General features: G+C 37.1%; 1 protein-coding gene across 1 annotated transcript; it reads right to left on the bottom strand.

Annotated features, from left to right (window-relative positions):
• Window positions 1-17,239: 17,239 nt before the first annotated feature.
• On the bottom strand, window positions 17,240-18,269 carry LOC102977388 (calponin-3-like). Its single transcript, XM_055078699.1, has one exon. The coding sequence runs from the start codon at window positions 18,175-18,177 to the stop codon at window positions 17,299-17,301; it is 879 nt and encodes a 292-aa protein (XP_054934674.1). The 5' UTR covers window positions 18,178-18,269; the 3' UTR covers window positions 17,240-17,298.
• Between the last annotated feature and the right edge of the window lie 220 nt (window positions 18,270-18,489).

The following is an 18,489-nucleotide window of genomic DNA, read 5'->3' as shown; positions in this document are numbered from 1 at the left end:
GGTCTGGGAGGATCCCACATGCCGCGGAGCGGCTGGGCCCGTGAGCCATGGCCGCTGAGCCTGCGCGTCCGGAGCCTGTGCTCTGCAACGGGAGAGGCCGCAACAGAGGGAGGCCCGTGTACCACAAAAAAAATAAATAAATAAATAAAAAGATATATGCAACCCAATGTTCATTGTATTCATTGCAGCATTATTTACAATAGTCAAGTTTTCATCAGCAAATGAATGGACACAGAAGATGTGAAATATATATGTGTTAAGTGTGTGTTTGTGTGTGTGTATATGTATATATATATATATATATATACACATATGATGGAATATCAACCATAAAAAAAGAATGAAATTTTGCCATTTCCAGAAACACTGATGGTCCTGAGGGTATTATGCTTAGTGAAATTAATCAGACAGAGAAAGACAAAAAAAAAGAAAAAAAGAAATAACACGTGTTGTGCTCAAAGCCAGTTAAAATTTAAACATACCAGGCATAACTATCTCTTCTTTAGCACCCTGTTTTGTGGTATGCGGGCCTCCCTCTGCTGTGGCCTCTCCTGTTGCAGAGCACAGGCTCCGGACGCGCAGGCTCAGCGGCCATGGCTCACGGGCCCAGCCGCTCCGCGGCATGTGGGATCTTCCCAAACCGGGGCGTGAACCCGGTTCCCCTGCATCGGCAGGCAGACGCGCAACCACTGCGCCACCAGGGAAGCCCTAGAGCCCTGTTTTGGAGTTAGTAAATGCTTGCTTTAACAAAATCCCTCTCTCCATTCATTATTAGCAGTTACTGTATATTTGCCTTATGCAATATATAAAAATAATTAAAATATTCTATGTATTAAGTAATTGATGTGAAGTTTAGCAAGCGGTGGTTGTTACACAACAGTTTTGACCTCCCTTCAAGGCAATTGCTAGATCTCATAATTCACGTTTTATTCACACATCTAATTCTAATAGTTTATGTGAGAACAGGGAGCTTTTTTTGTGCCACATCTTTCATATTTGTGAAATTATCATGTGAAGATATCCTCGGAAAGGCTATCTACATTCAATGTTTGACTACTATATTTATCATGTGTTCCTTTTAAACTCTGCTGTTCATTCAGTAAATATTTATTAAGGGTCTTCAATGAGAGATCACTGGACTGTGCATTTGCAATTTATATCATTTTAGGTGGTTACTGGGAATTCTAAAATCTGGGCTGCCATGCTATTGCACTCACAGTTTTCTGACTAGATGCCATGAAAAGAAATTCTTCAGGCAAAGTCAAATCCAGCTCTCTACATAAGTTACTTTCTGATTTAATGTGCAAAACATACTAAAATGTAAGGTACCATTTTATAAATAATAATAATTTAGAGGGTACCATTTTGTAAACCTAAATTTTAAACTCTCTAAACCCCAATTTCCTTACCTGTAAAATGCGTTGTCCAAAATACCACAGCTAAAATTAGTGGAGTGGGGATTTGAACCCCAGTTTATCTGACTCCAATGTCTAGGTTGTCAACTACCATCAAAACAGTGTGCTTTGGGCTTCCCTGGTGGCGCAGTGGTTGAGAGTCCGCCTGCCGATGCAGGGGACACGGGTTCGTGGCCCAGTCCAGGAGGATCCCGCATGCCGCCGCATGGACCCGTGAGCCATGGCTGCTGGGCCTGCGCGTCCGGAGCCTGTGCTAAGCAACGGGAGAGGCCACAACAGTGGGAGGCCCGCGTACCGCAAAAACAAAACAAAACAGTGTGCTTCAAATATATGTTATTATGCAGATTTTAGTATCAAAGGAAATGAGGTGTTAATGTGTATTCAAGATCAGGAATGAATCATTTTGATTGTTTATTGTTCTGGAGCAGAGATAGCTTTAGAACAACATTCTAAGGGCTGGAGGTAGGAGAAAAACTAGTTTGGATGTATTTCTTGGACTGAATTCTTATGCCAGTATAGTCAACTCTTTTGATACCTACTATTGTAGCAATTATTGTAATCTAATCTTTTCCTCATCTCTTGGAGAAATAAGAATGAATTTTCAGGGCAACCAGACAACTGTGGATGACTAGTGAACCACATGGAAACTCACACACTCCTTGTGTCAGATTTAGGATGATGCAACACACTATGAGTGATGTTTAAATTGTGATCATATCCTTAATTCCATTATTATTTAATTAGATAGACTAGTCTACTTACCTTTCAGTTATAGGCACTGAAAGCAAGCAGGTTGGAGGTGAGCAGCCAAGAATAAGATATTCTTATACTTTATCCATTTAATAATTTTCAGGTAAATGGTTAGGCTTATGAAGCCTCCAGTTTATAGTTTCAACTTTATGAGGAAAAATTAACTGAGCACTAAATCTTACCTCTACTGTTTTAACCACTTGCAAAGATAACTAATTACATATTATCTATGAAGTTAAAACCGTAATCCATCAAGCTATTTCATTTGTCTTAAAAGATCACTTTCTTTCCTTAGACCCTTTGCCATATCCAAATGTCAAAGACTTACCCTTCACTCATTTAATAAACATTTTTTTATTAATAATGAGAGACTAATTTATGCTAGGCATTGTGTTAAATACTGGGAAAATAAAGTCAATTGAAGGAAAAAATATAGCTTTTATCCTCAAGGAGCTTACTGTTTAAGAAGGGGCACTTGGTCTAGAGTCCCTGGGGATTTATTCATGAATACTTGGATAGATATCTGCACATAACTGGAAATTGTGAGAAAAATTTATGTGACTCTACATTTTTCTAGAAAATACTCCAAAGTATTTATTAGAATCTCAAAGATATAAGTTTAAATGACTCTCCCAAAAGGTTAAAATAAACATCAGCCTAGTGAGAAGGGAAGACATATAAATAAAAAGCAATTTTGATAAAAGTATGCATTTGTGCTATGAAAGCAGAGAAAGGTCATATAAATGAAATTGTGGGCAATGAAGGAATATATTATAATTGAGCTGAATTTTTAAGTCTGAATAACTACATGAGAAGACAATGAAATTCTAGGCAAAATTGTGCTGGTAGGTACAATGGCATTAAACATCACAATGCTTTTGTTTCTCTGAAAATAATTGGTGTATTTGGGTTGGAGCCTGGGGGAACAGATGAAGAAGCAGGGCATGAAGGAGGAGGCTTGAGTATTGACCCCAGAGAGATAAGCAGGAGCCTTTTGCGCAAAGACACCCAGAGTTAGAAATCCCCCTGTTACTTCACACAATATTCAGGATAAATATTGGGTAAAGATAGTTGGATTTTAAACTTAGAGGTCTTACTCTGTAGCAAGAAGATAGATGAGGACAAGCTGGATACAAAAAGAAGCCTACTTCCAGGCCTGAATTGAAGCTGTTACTGAGGTTATAACCAGGATGAACCCAAGGAATACAGTATGCTGATGAAGTAGAATCCATAGGCCTTGCTAACTTTCTGAAAAGAGGAATGAGTGAGATGAGGTTAGGATATTCTAATGTCTCAGTGGACTGCAATGCCACTCATGGGGTAGGGATTTCAGAAGGAGAAGCATGTTTGAGAGAAATCAAATGTGGTTTTGAACATACTGAGTTTAGACATCAGTGAGATAACCAAGTGGTTGTATAAAGTTGATGGTTAGATGTACAGGTTTAGCATTCAGGCAACAGCTAGAACAGGTGATGTAAGTTGGGAGACATAAGCATATGGTGGAAGTATGAAGAATGCTGTCACCAGAGGAAGTGCAAGGCATGGTAAGAGAGACGCTTATAGGAACTCTGGTAGGAAACATTATATGGAAGAAAAGGGGGAAGAAATTGAGGATAGAGAAAAAGAGAGAGAAGGAAAACCAGAGAGAATTTAAAGAAAGAAGAACAGAGTGGTTAAAAGTATCAAATGCTTCAGAACGGTAAAGTAGAATTAAGGCTTATAAATACTCTACTGGACTGGCATCCTGATTGGCATGTACCCAGATTCCCCCCAACCTTGTTTTTTAAGTGAGGAGGAAGCACATCTCTAATGTCTTCTCCAAGGATCCATTCCAGATTTTCCTCCCTGGAATGTATCTCTTTCAGTCTCATAACTCCCACATCATGTTATTTAAACCATTACGTTCTACTTTATCTTTTCTAGTATATAATGTGTATTTCGTTTCCTCCACTAGAATGTAATTTCCAAGATGAGAGAAACCATATATTATTCACCATTGTATCAAAGACAGGATCCTATATAGTTCTGGGCATAAAATCGATTCTTAAAAAATATTTTCATAATTGAATTAAATTATAGATTTTATGAATATATCCCATCTCCTCTATTTTACTAAGTGCTGATGGAATAGCATTTGTTTGAGGAATGATATTTTTGGCCCTTTGCTTCCACAAATCAACTTTTCCATGATTGATTTTTTTATTGAAATTATATAGCTGGGGTTTTGGGTAGTACTTAACAAGTGATTCCAAATTCTTGTTTTACAACATGGCACAACTATCTCACATATCGTCATTAATTTTTCAAAAAGATCTTAACATGAAATTCACTCTAAATTTAGAAAAATTGCACACATTTCTGTATTACTTTTGAAGGAGGAAGGCACAGATGTTTTGAAATCTAAAAAATTGCACTATGGAACTTCACAACTCCAAAAGTTTGGGAACCACAGTTTTAGGTGTTCCTGTCTGCTAAAGGAAAGGACAAATTTTTAATTTACATGTGGATCTTGAGATCCTAATCTCACTTGTAAGGATTTTGCATTCTTCTCAGTCTTCTTTACAAAATAAGCACAGTCTGGGTGATTCCTGCTTACACATAAAAATGAATTTAATGTCTGTCAGCAACTACTTTGATGTTAATGGGGAATATGAAGACTCTGCAAGTTTGCGGTATTGACCACAGAAAAATAAGAAAACAAACGCGAGTCTCAAAAAGCAGAACTTATGGTTTCTTTTCATTTAGAGAATTTCTACGAGACCAATTTTGAAATTTTGTTTTATTTATATTGAGTACAAGATTCCTATAGAACATTCAATAAAACAGAGATTTTAACAGTGTCCAGTTGTTATTACACTTCAAGCCTTCATGGTGCACCTAGTTACTCAGGAGGCAGCACATTCTGTATGAAACAGAACGGCCCATGAAGTCTGAGGTTAAATCCTGACTCCAGCTGTCACAGGTCTATGAGCCAAGGCTTGTTCAGCAGAGGAGACCCAGGCTTATACAGTGGAAAAGGGTCAGAGTATAAAAATTTGCATCTAAGTCAGCTTTGTGTCTGACCCAGGGCAAATTGCTTATCTTCTCTGAGTTTCAGTTTTCTGTAAAATGGGAAAGGACTTGTCTGGTGGTGTAGTGGTTAAGAATCCCCGTGCCAATGCAGGGGACACGGGTTCGATCCCTGGTCCGGGAAGATCCCTCATGTCATGGAGCAACTAAGCCCGTGTGCCACGAGTACTGAGCCCGTGTGCTACAACTACTGAAGCCCACACACCTAGATCTTGTACTCTGCAAAAGAGAAGCCACCACAATGAGAAGCCCGCGCACCGCAATGAAGAGTAGCCTCCATTAGATGCAACTGGAGAAAGCCTGCACACAGCAGTGAAGACCCAATGCAGCCAAAAATAAAATAAAATGGAAAAATTGTGAGACTACCTATCACATAAGATTCTTGTGAAGATTAAATGGAACGATTATGTAAAGCAAATTACATATGCCAGACACATAATAATATCTCCATAAATTACATACCTAAGCATCTCAAAAATTCATTGTTTCTTTTACCCCTGTAAGATGCAGATGGCAATAGTAGCTGCCTCATGGGGTAGCTGCGAGGATTAAATGAAGTTCTGTGTGTTAGGTACTTTTCTACTCTCCAGACATACAGTAAGTTTTCTCCTCCTTCCGAATAATAGTCTTTAGTTAATTCCACAAATATCTATTAAGAGGCTAATGTGTGCTTCTTAATATAAGGATAAATGTATATATCAGCATCTCATAAGTGGAATAAGAGAGACAGGAACCACTGGTGGAACAATCTCTGGTTCTAGAGACAGAAAGCAAGGATTATCATCTTATCTTCACTATCCTTCATTTTTTAAATGAATTTGATTAAGTCATTTAGCTTTTTTGGTAGCCAACTTCCCTATCTCCTAAACTGGGGTAGTAACAACTGTCCTATCTGACGTCAGGGGTATTGATAGGACCAAGATATTGCATGTAAATGTTCTATGTAAAGTGCCAAGTATTACTGATAACAATTTGCTACTACTTCCCAGGATGAAGGGACAGAAGAGAGGATATTCCTTGGCGCACTAAGAATTCACTTCTAAGAAGGATCAGATGAGAAATGTCCTGGCAGGAGATTCTTATTCAGATTTCTCCCTCTTAGCTTTTATAGTTGTTATTGCAAAGTCCTAAAGGTCAAAATCATCTAAACTCCCAGGGGATAATTCCATAGAATTTAAAGTTTGAACTTAATGTAATATGGGCAAAGAAGATTGTTTGTTGCAAGGAATAGTTTCTACAATAATTTTTGTACTCCTGGTGTTGCCAAATAAGTTACCATTCCACTCAGGACTAAAACTTAGATGCCCAGACCAAATCTAGGTATCTTAGAAGCTGATTTAATGCCACCAGACCTACAAGGATTAGCTTCTGTTATTACCTCACACAGAACACACCTATAGTCAATGTGTGCTTACCTGGCTTGCAGAGAATTCTCCAGACTAGCAATATGCTTCTTCCTGCTCCCTTATTGGCAATCTGTTTTCTTCAGTCTTTTTCAAACATTATCTGAAGGCTTAGGCAGCCTTAGAATGGTTCCAATTTAAAACAGACATTATTGGCTGCTGTAGCCACATTCTGTCCTGTTCTGTGTTTATAATCCAGAAACCTTAAACCTTAAGTCCAAGAAACTGTGTAAGGCGGTCAACAGTAGAGACACAAAGTGTCAAGAAGCCCTGGCTCTTAAACAACTGGGAAGTGAAGAATTTTCTTCCCAGCATTTTTTAAACTTTCTCCCATGGAGAGAAACCATGTAGTTTTCTGATACCAAATCTTTTTCATGTTGTTTGCTCTAGACAGAATTGTCAAAGTTATGTCTTTTTATAAAAAACACCCATGTACAAATTTGAGAGTTAAAACATAATAATCTCAGAAGTATTTTCAAAAATCTAGAAATTTCAGACAAATATTTATAATTAGTGAAATAACCTTTCTCTGAATTAGAGATATTTTCCAGAGGAATAACAGTGATCGTACCAATTGGCAGAACATCAAAGCCCATACATTTCTGAAAGTTAAGTGTCATAATGCTGCAACAGGGCACATGTGTTGATAAAGCAGGCAGGCCCTTTGTGGTATGATTTGGACAGAAACCTCATCTACCTCAATGCCTAGACTGCCTGAAGTCACTAATCTGGGAAGCTGGTGGGGAAATAGCCACTATTAGACAAATGGGCATGTAGATCAAGACTCTGATAGATGAGATCATGAACGGATAAATTTTAATGGGGAAGAAAAAAATGATTTAAAGCACTATGAAATCCACTAGATTTTCTCATATTTTACATGACAGTATTAGGACTGTGAGATGGGAAGAGGAAAAAGGCAAACCATACTCCCTTCTTTTATGAATTCAACAAATATTTGAGTAAAAATATGTGTTAGGCTCTAGGAATACATAGTTTTCACCCGCAGAGAGCTTACAGTAAAGGGAAACATAAACATAAAGAGGTAAATTTAATAACTTGTAAGGCATGCTACAATAGGAGTAGTATAGGAATGTATAGGAGCACAAGAGGAGGGACACTGAAACAGAACAGTTTCCTGGATGAGGTGAATTCTGAACAATGGCATTTTGTTATCCAGGCAAAGAGAAGAATATTAGAAGCGGAGGAAACAGCATACTCTCCCTATCACCTCAAGGCTGCATTTCAGAAGGGCTGCAATGAGTTCATATACCATTGCAACAAGTATTGGGAAGAGACATGACCAGGAATGAGGCTGTTAAGCATTCAAGCTAGAACATTGTGCCCAGCCTTTAAATAACCTCCCCAGGCACTAACCACATGTTATTGAAAGATTTTCCTGGATTTTGTTTTCCATCTTACTTTTCAAAAGATGAAAGGAGCTCTCTGTTGAGGATATTCTATTTTCCAGTTTCTGACCAAATCCTTTAAGCGAAGTGAAAAACAAACTACCCTCTTGAGTGCAAGTGGGTTGTTAGGGATGGAGACAACCTGGGAAATGTTTGTTTCACAGACAGCGTCCCATAATATAACCTTTTAAGAATGGCTTCAAAAGCAGTATTTTTCACTGTGGAAAATGGGGAGCAATTTTGATGCTGCTTCCAATCAAGAAAATTAGAGCAAGGAAAGCTTTTAGGGTCTCTGGTTCCATCTCTCTCCACTGATGCATTGTTTATCATAACTTCACAAATGGCCTCATGTGTCTCTATGTTGAGTGGTGGAATCTTGGGACTTGGTGCCAACATTGTTCTGTATCTGTGAGCAAATGATTTGATCCCCTTTTTGATTCATTTATGAAATAAAGAATAAGTGAGTGTTTTATAAACAGCTCTCTAGAGTGAAATGACATAAAGCATTCAAAAGACTTTTAACTCAGAGAATGGAACTCAAAATAGTACTTATTATATTATTTTTAAATACATTAAAAAAACTGGTTGAAAAGAGTGTCATTTTTGATATTTCTCAGGGTTATTAACATGTAGGTATATAACACAATATTTATTATGTCAGTCTATTCACATCTATCTCTTGCCACTATAAGAAATATCATGTTGGTGAAGGGCACTAATAAAAATATTGCATACCAGAACAATTAATATCAACAGAATCCCCTTCTCTAGAATTAAGCAGACTGATAAGCAGGGTTGGAATAATACAAAAGGGCAATGGGCAGTTGTCTTATAACCTTACCTACTTGATCTGTACTTACCTCTTCCATTTGTGGGAAAAGGTACAAATAGGGCTTGCTGGCCCTGGAAATGGGGCCTCCATGTTACCCAGTGTTCATTAAGGAACTCTCATTTTCAGCATCCACCGTAGATTTAATAAATAACATTCTGAACCAGGCCCAGTGCAAAGTGTGTGATTGTTTTCCTAAGGAGGGAGTTCAGGTTAACAGAGCTTATTTCACATGTGTGTAGAAGTAGAAGGGAGGATGAGGAGAAGAGAGCATTTTCAGCAGAGTAGTAGACATTAGCAAAAAGTTGCTGGGAATTTGAGGAGTCTAAAGATATTATAGAACTAATAGTTTCATCATCTGTTATACTATTATTATTAAGCACTTCCTGTTTACAAACGCATAAACCATCATTATACATTGAAACAATGAAACCATTGTTTCGTTAAGATTTTCTTAATGACTTGCTGGGCATAGCACAGGGAAGACTAGTAGTAGAATCCTGATGGTGACAAATACTGATGGATGACATCCATTACATAAATACAGTATACAATCTGAAAGTCAGTCATTGCATTACACGTTTGGTCATTTTGAGGTGGAATGATTCCTTCATTTAAGAAAGATCCTGGGAAGAATCTAGAATTAGAAGAACTATTCACTGCCTTTGACCAATTTTAATTTTGGTAGGGAAAACAGTCCTCTCCCACATTTTCTCCACTATGAATTAAATTAAATAAATTGTCAGTGTGACTGGAAAAACCTGAAACTTACCATTCTTGTCTTGTCGCACTGAGTTGGGTTCTACTAACCTTTATAACTATAAGCCTTGTGACTTTAGGCAAGACACTTAACTTCTTACTTTCCTGGGTCTGTGATGTGGGACAGAGGAAGGGCTTGTACACAGATAATAGAAGGCTTTGGAGAGCCTTTACAAGGTTTTAAGCCTAAGAATGACAAGCTTTTGCTTACTTTTAGAAGACTCACTGTCTGTTATGTTGGAGGCTATTACAAAAATTCAAGTAAAAGATGACGAGAGCTCAAACTAAGGTGGTAGCAGGGAACATGGTGAGAAGTGGTCAGATTCTGGATATATTTTGAAGGTGGAGTCCGCTAGGTTTCCTTGTCAGATCATCTGTGGGACATAGCTAAAAAAGGAGCCAAAGATACTTCCAAAGTTTATGACCTCAGCAACTAAAATTATTGGTAATAGCAGCTCAGATGGAAAGGTTGCAGGTGAAACAGAATTGGTGTGTGAGTGTGTGTGGTGGGTGAGAGGGCAGGGTTGATTTGCAGCTCAGCTTTGACATATTAAATTTGACATATCAACTCATTTTTTTCCTTATTTTGGAAGGTAGTCTTAGCCAAATGACCTCAAGGCTTTTAAACAGGCAAAGAAGTAATGAAGAGAGTATGGACACTAGACTCCTACAAATCTGGACTCCAAGGCCAGATCCTCCACTTATTGGCTGTTGGAACTTGGTGAAGACACCTTAATCTAGTGAGTTTCAACTTCAGGATCTATAAAATGAATACAATGATATCTACTAAGTTATAAAATTTCTTGAGGATAAAATGAAATACCATAAGTGAAACAACTGGCACATAGTGTTTAATTAATCAATATTGTCTATTATTATATTATTATTATTAATATTAAGTCTTGTTCCAAGCATAGCTAGTGAGTCATGACTTTCAAGATGCTGCACTGAACAATGCTCTCAATCTCCCCGCTGGATTTTAGATTCCAGATTAGTGTTCCCTGTGCCTGCCTACCTTCCTGCCTTAATTAGTACACTATGCTGTTCCTCCTCTTTCCATCCATAGAGTTACCTCTATCCTGATCCAATACCCCCTTTTTCCTCAATGGAGACCAGGTCTTAAAGTCCAGATTTTTTTCTTTTTTACTTGCAGCTATTTAATCCAATACATTAATATTGACTCATACCTGATAGAGAGAAGGCTAGAAGAATAGGGTGAAGCCATATTCCTAATGTTATTCTTTAAGAAAATATGATAGTAAAAGTGGGGCCTTTATACCTAGAGAATAAGCTGTGAAGCTAGACCCAACCCTTCTGGTCTGAAGGAGTAGAGAAAAACCACCAGGGACAGCAAGAGTAAATTTTGGGAGGTCTACATGAGTGGATTGCTCTCATATTTTTAAACTAAGTGCTCACCTATTTGAGGATCATGGCCTTATGCAAAAGTCTTAGTTCCAATTTCTTCTTTCTTGTAAGACCAAATCAAGTCTGTAGCCAAAACCTGTATGATAAGCTCCCATCCCCTTAATGCTGGGGCTTCCATCAACATCAGACTTCTAGGATTTTTTTTTGGTACCTATGGATTTTTCCATTCTATTTGGAGAATTCAGCTAAGAATGTAAAGTATACACATGCACACAAACACATTCTTATACATCTATATATAAACTTTATATATGTCATACTTACAGAAAATTCAGCCTCTGTAGATGCTTGGTGGGAAGATTTCTGCATTATTAATCTGCCTTTTGCCTGGAACATCAAAATAAAAGAATTCCTCCTCAAACAAACATTAACATGAATTTGCCACTCACTTGTTTTTTTCTCCTTCATTGTGTAAAGCTTTCTACTGCAACAAACCAAGGAAACTGTGTATTCAAGTTTCATAGTATGCTCCATGTTGAGAACATAGACATCCATGAGACATGTACAAGAAGTTTTCACCTACCAAAACAGGAAAAAAAAAAGGGATTGACTGGGAAATAATCAATCCAATTCTATGAGAAAACATAACAAAAATAGTAACATTTTTCATTTGAGGTTCAGGTTTTGTTTATCTAAGTTTTTACAGTGAAAAGTAAAAAAAGGATTAAATATATTTAAATTGCAGAAAGATGACAATAAATTTAGTTTTTGCATTGGTATACTTTTTACTGTTTTTGGATTTAAAATATTACTGGCATGTCTTAGAATGTGGAGTCATGAAAAACAAATAAAAAACAATGGGTCAGTGATAAAATCCAAGAAATCAGAAAATACCTCAAGACAAATAAAATAAAAACACAATTTTCCAAAAACTATGGGAAGAAGGAATAGCAGTTCTAAGAGGGAATTTCAAAGCAATAGAGGCCTTTTGTAGGAAACAAGAAAAATCTCAACTAAACAACCTAAACTACCACCTAAATGAATTATTAAAAGAAGTATAAACAAAACCCAAAGTCAGCAAAAGGAATGAAATAATAAATATCAGAGAGGAAATGGATGAAATAGAGATAAAAAAATAGAAAAGATCAATGAAAACAAGATCTGGTTTTTTGAAATGATAAACAAAACTGATAAACCTTTAGCCAGGCTCACCCAGAAGAAAAGAGAGAGGACTCAAATAAAATAAGAAATAAAAGAAGAGAAATAACAACCGATGCCACAGAGATACAAAAAAATCATAGGAGTATACTATGAACAGTTATATGCTAACAAATTGGACAACCTAGAGGAAATGGACAAGTTTCTAGAAAAATGCTGCCTGCAAGATGGAGTCAAGAAGAAACTAACAGTCTAAACACACCAATCACTAAAAGTGAAATTGAATCTGTAATGAGAAAGCTCCTTGCAAACAAAAGTCCAGGACCACATTGTTTCAGAGGGGAATCCTATCAAACATAAAGAAGAATTATACCTATGCTTCTCAAACTATTCCAAAAAACTGAAGAGGAAGGAAAACTCTCAAATTCATTCTGCAAAGCCACCATTACCCTGATACCAAAGCCAGACAAAGACACTACCAAAAAAGAAATTACAGGCCAATAACTTCAATTAATATGGATGAAAAAATCCTTAAAAAAATATTAGCAAACTGAATCCAACAATATGTAAAAAGGAGCATACACCATGATCAATTTAGATTTATTCCAGGGTCACAAGAATGGTTCAACACATGCAAATCAATCAATGTGATATATCACATTAATTAAAGGAAAGACAAAAATCACATGGTCATCTCAATAGATGCAGAAAAAGCATTTGAAAATTTTAACGTTCATTCATGATAAAAACTGTCATCAAAGTGGGTATAAAGGGAACATATCTCAGCATAATGAAGGCCATTTATGACAAACCCACAGCCAACATAAAACTCAATGGTGAAAAGCTGAAAGCCTTCCCACTAAATTCAGGAACAAGACAAGAATGCCTACTCTCAATGATTCTATTTAACACAGTATTGGAAGTACTAACCACAGCAATCAGACAAGAAAAAGAAAGAAAATGTATCCAAATTGGAAGGGAAAAATAAAACTGTTACTTTTTGCTGATAACATGATACTCTATACAGAGAGCCCTAAACTCTCCACCAAAAAACTGTTAGAACTAATAAATGAATTCAAGGTTGCAGGATACAAGATTAATATACAGAAATCTGTTGCATTTCTAAACACTAATAATGGAATATCAGAAAGAGAAAGTTAAAAAAAATTCTATTTAAAGTTGCATCAAAAATACCAGAAATAAACATAACCAAGGAAGTGGAAGAACTTTACTCTGAAAATTATAAAACATTGATGAAGGAAATTGAAGATGATTCAAAGAAATGGAAACATATCCCATCCTCCTGGATTGGAAGACTCAATATTATTAAAAATGGTCATACTACTCAAATCAATCTACAGATTTAATGCAATCCTTATCAAAATACCCATGACATTTTTTCACAGAAATGGAACAAATAATCCTAATATTTGTAAGGAACCACAAAAGACCCTGAATTGCCAAAGCAATCCTGAGAAAAAAGAACAAAGGTGGAGGAATAATCCTTCCTGACTTCAGACTATACTACAAAGCTACAATAATTAAAACAGTGTGGTACTGGCATAAAAGCAGGCACATAGATCAATGAAACAGAATAGAAAGCCCAGAAACAAACCCACACACCTACAGTCAATTAATCTACAACAAAGGAGGCAAGAATAGACAATGGAAAAAAGACAATCTCTTCAAAAAGTGGTACTAGGAAAAATGGTCAGCCACATGTAAAAACAATGAGATTGGAACATTCCCTCACACCATATAAAAAAATAAACTCAAAATGGTTTAAGACCTAAATGTAAGACCTGAAACCCTAAAACACCTAGAAGAGAACCTAGGTGGAACACCCTTTGACATAAATTGTAGCTATATATTCTTGGATCTGTCTCCTAAGGAAAAAGAACTAAAAGCAAAAATAAAAAAAATAGTACCTAATTAAGCTTAAAAGCTTTTGCATGGGAAAGGGAATCATCAACAAAACAAAAAGACAACCTACAAAATGGGAGAAAATATTTGCAAATGATGTGACCAACAAGAGGTTAATATCTGAAATATACAAACAGCTCATACAATTCAATAACAACAACAACAACAAAAATAAAAACAGTCCAATGGAAAAGCGGGCAGAAAACCTAAATAGACATTTCTCCAAAGAAGACATACAGATGGATAACAGGCACATGAAAAGATGTTTAGTGTTACTAATTATTAGAGAAATGCAAATCAAAGCCACAATAAAGTATTACCTCACCCTTTCAGAATGGCTATCATCAAAAAGTCTACAAGTAACAAATACTGGGGAGTATGTAGAGAAAAGGGCACTGTTGTACACTGTTTTTGGAAATGTAAACTGATGAAGCCTGTATGGAAAAGAGTATTGAATTTCCTTAAAAAATGAAAAAGAGAACTACTGTGTGATCCATCAATTACACTTCTCTGTATATATGTGGAAAAAATGAAAACACTAATTCAGGAAGATATGTGAACCCCAATGTTCATAGCAACACTATTTACAATATTCAAGACATGTAAGCAGCCCAAGGGCCCATCAACAGATGACTGGCTTAAGAAGATGTGGTATGTAATATTACTCAACCATAAAAAAAAAGAAATTCTGCTATTTACAGCAATGTGGGTGGACCTAGAGAATATTATGTTTCATTAAATGAGTCAGGCAGGCAGAGAGAGACAAATACTGTATGATATCGCTTATATGTAGAATCTAAAAAAGAATACAAATGAATGCATGTGCAAAAAAGAAACAGACTCACAGATACGGAAAACAAATTTGTGGTTACCAAAGGGGAGAAGGAAGAGAAGGGAGGGACAGATTAGGGGTATAGGATTAACAGATACAAGCTCATATTTATAAAATAAATAAGGAAAAAGGGTATACTGTATAGCACAGGGAATTATAGACATTTTCTTGTAATAACCTATAATGAAGTATAATCTGAGAAAATACTGAATTGATATGCTGTACACCTAAAACTTACATAATGTTGTAAATCAACTATACTTCAATAAAAAAATTAATAAGGGGAAAATAAAATAAAAATTAAAAGAGAATATCAATCTGTACATAATCATGTTTACATATTTTAGACAATTTTCCCTTAAAGGAAAGCTAATTGATGCTGTCCATTTTTCTCAGCACCACTTATTGAAGAGACTGTTGCTTCTCCATTGTATATTATTGCCTCATTTGTCATAAATTAATTGCTCATATAAGTGTGGGTTTATTTCTGGGCTCTCTCTTCTGTTCCATTGATTCATGTGTCTCTTTTTGGGCCTGTACCACACTGTTTTGTTACTGTAGCTTTGTAATATAGTTTAAAAGTGGGGAGTTTTGTACCTTTGTTCTTCTTTTTCAAGATTGCTTTGGATACTCAAGCTCTTTTCTATTTCCACAAATTGTTGTATTATTTGTTCTAGTTCTGTGAAAAATGCTCTTGGTGTCTTGATAGAGATTGCATTGAATCTGTAGATTGCCCTGAGAAGTATGGCCATTTTAACAATATTAATTTTTCCAGTTCATGAGCATGGTATATCTTGCCATTTGTTTATGTTATCTTCAATATCTTTCGTCAGTGTCTTATAGTTTTCAGAGTAAAGGTCTTTCATCTCCTGGTTAGATTTAGTCCTACGTATTTTATTCTTTCTGATGCAATTGTAAATAGGATTGTTTTCTTAATTTCTTTTTCTAGTACATTGTTATTAGTGTATAGAAATGTAACAGATTTCTGCATATTAATTTTGTGTCCTGAAACTTTACTGAATTCATTATTTCTATTAGTTTTTTGATGTAGTCTATAGGGTTTTCTATATATAGTATTGGGCTGGCCAGAAAGTTCACGCAGGTTTTTCTTGTAACAGCGTATGCACAAACCCGAACGAACTTTTTGGCCAATCCAATATTATGCCATATGAAACAGTGACAGTTTTATTTCTTCCTTACTATTTGGATTCAGTTGATTTTTGTTGTTGTTGTTGTAGTATGATTTCTATGGCAAGGATTTCCAATACTATCTTTTTTTTTTCAAAAAAAATATTTATTTATAAAAAAATACAATGGGGGCTTCCCTGGTGGCGCAGTGGTTGAGAGTCCGCCTGCTGATTCAGGGGACGCGGGTTCGTGCCCCGGTCCGGGAAAATCCCACATGCCGCGGAGCGGCTGGGCCCGTGAGCCATGGCCTTAAAAAAAAAAATCTGACTCTACCCATCTGGAAGTTAGCCAGAAAATAATCAGCCTGTGGCTCACAGGAATGTTCAAAAAAAATATTTATTTATAAAAAATACAATGGGATAAGTTTATGCTGAGAAATGCAGCAATAAATACAGTGGAAGAAAACAGAGCAACTCTACATCGATACATTGGCACAAACAGGAAGAGCAAACGCACCCCCCAGACCTCGATGTCTGCAGGCCAGCTTTGTACACGCTCCTTTCGAAACACCACTCGGAAAAGATCTTGTCGGCTTAGGTAAGAATGAGTACACATATAATCACAAATGCACACTGATCAGGACTTTATTTAAAAATTAGCAAACAATACTGTAGAAACATTGATATATAAATTTCTAAAATGCTGCATCTTAAATTTAGTTGGCAAAGACCACATTTAGCTATAAGCATGAGTTTAGTCTTCCATGTAGAAACCAGATACTGAACTGTAAAAAAAAAAAACTTCCTATTACTTGAAAATACAAATTTAAGTAGAGGATTGTAAAAATGCATGGATCTTTAATAAAAGAATTGACTGTACAAGAGTACTCCCCTTTCACCGTATTCCTTTTTACTTCATATGCAAGTTATTGGTTATGCTGTAGGATTTAACTGTTACAGCACTAAAAGGCAACTATTTAGGGAAGAGGCAGAAAAAGGAAAAAGGAATGTATGTAAGGCAGTATTTCCTTTAGGTACAATAAGCATAATAGTGTTTTAGGAAGACAAGGTAAAAATTACCCAAGGCCAGCTTGGTTCTCACTGAATAAAAACAATGGGCTAAATACTGAGCTCCTCTGTGAATCTAATAATCAATGCCTTGGTCTCTATATTGGTAGTCTCTGGGGTACTTGGTCATCTTGGTACTTGCCATGATATTCATCTGGGTATTCTGCCTGATAATCACTATCACTGATTTCCTACCCATTTGTTCCAGTTCCTTGGCTTCCATTGTGAATGACAGGTTCTGTGGGAGCAGCACAGTATTTGGGATCATATAGTTGCTGCCTAAGCCCATACACACTCATTCCTTTCTGGGAAGCGACTTTGTTGGTACCCATCTGTAGAGAAATTGTCGAGTTGTCCACAGGTTGTAATGTTAGCTTCTGATCATAGATGTCTCTTTGGGTACCCGGTGCTAACATCCCTGCCTGGCTGGCTCCTTTGTTGGTGCCCATGTGCAGACTAATCGTGGTCTGATCAAAAGGTTTGTCAGTTTGCATTTTGGGATCATAAAGATGCCTCCTAGTCCCATAGGCTGTCATACCTGCTTGGCTGGCGCATTTGTTGGTTCCCATCTGCAAACCAATTACACTTTGGCCAGCTTTTAATTTTCCTTCATCAAAACGTCTTGCTTGTTTTTCTGCATACTTAACTCTAATGTCAATGGTTGTATGGAATCCTTCTGTTTTAGCCAGACCTGCTAGGGCAACCAGCGTAGTCTGAACCTGGGTCATGTTTCCATTCTCAAAAAGATCATTTGCTTCAAATATGTCATGTGGCTTCATACCATAAACCTGAATAGCTTTGATAAAGTTCCCAATATTCTCCAACTGAGGCCAGTTTAATGAGGACTCATTGACCTTCTTCACTGAGCACGGCTGTAGCTTGTTTATGAGTTCGCAGAGGATTATGCCATCTTTTAAGCCCAGCTGAAAATTGGTGCCAGTGCTCATGCCGGTCACCTCTTCTATCCAATTGCGAAGATCTTCTTCTTCTTGATGATCATACTTGGAAGCAATCTTGTTCTTAACTTCGGCTGAGAGCCCATAGGAAGGGCCCTTGTTGAAGTGGGTCATGATGATTCGGCTGGCGGGAAGAGGCTGAGCTCTGGTCCGGAGGTTTCTCACGCTCGGCTTCCCAGCTCCTGGCCCCGAGGAGTGGCCGCACCACAAGATGCTCGGAGCTCGCTCCCCTGGGCGGTGCATGAATCGCCCGGACGTGGCGGCAGGACGCGGGCAGTGCCTTGGCTACTCAGTCGGACGAGGTCCCTCAGAGCCTCCCGGTCGGCTCCGGAGTCCCGTATGAACTCTCCAATACTATCTTGAATAAACATGGCAAGAGTGGGTGTTCTTGTCTTGTTCTTGAACTTAGAGAAAATGGTTTCAGCT

Source organism: Physeter macrocephalus, chromosome 16 (genome assembly GCF_002837175.3).
Source record: "Physeter macrocephalus isolate SW-GA chromosome 16, ASM283717v5, whole genome shotgun sequence".
Classification (NCBI taxonomy): Eukaryota; Metazoa; Chordata; class Mammalia; order Artiodactyla; family Physeteridae; genus Physeter; species Physeter macrocephalus.
This window is presented reverse-complemented; position numbering and strand designations above follow the sequence as displayed.

Bases quoted from the DNA above. Each gene is read 5' to 3' on its own strand.
- LOC102977388 (XM_055078699.1), bottom strand. From the start codon at position 18,177: ATGACCCACTTCAACAAGGGCCCTTCCTATGGGCTCTCAGCCGAAGTT.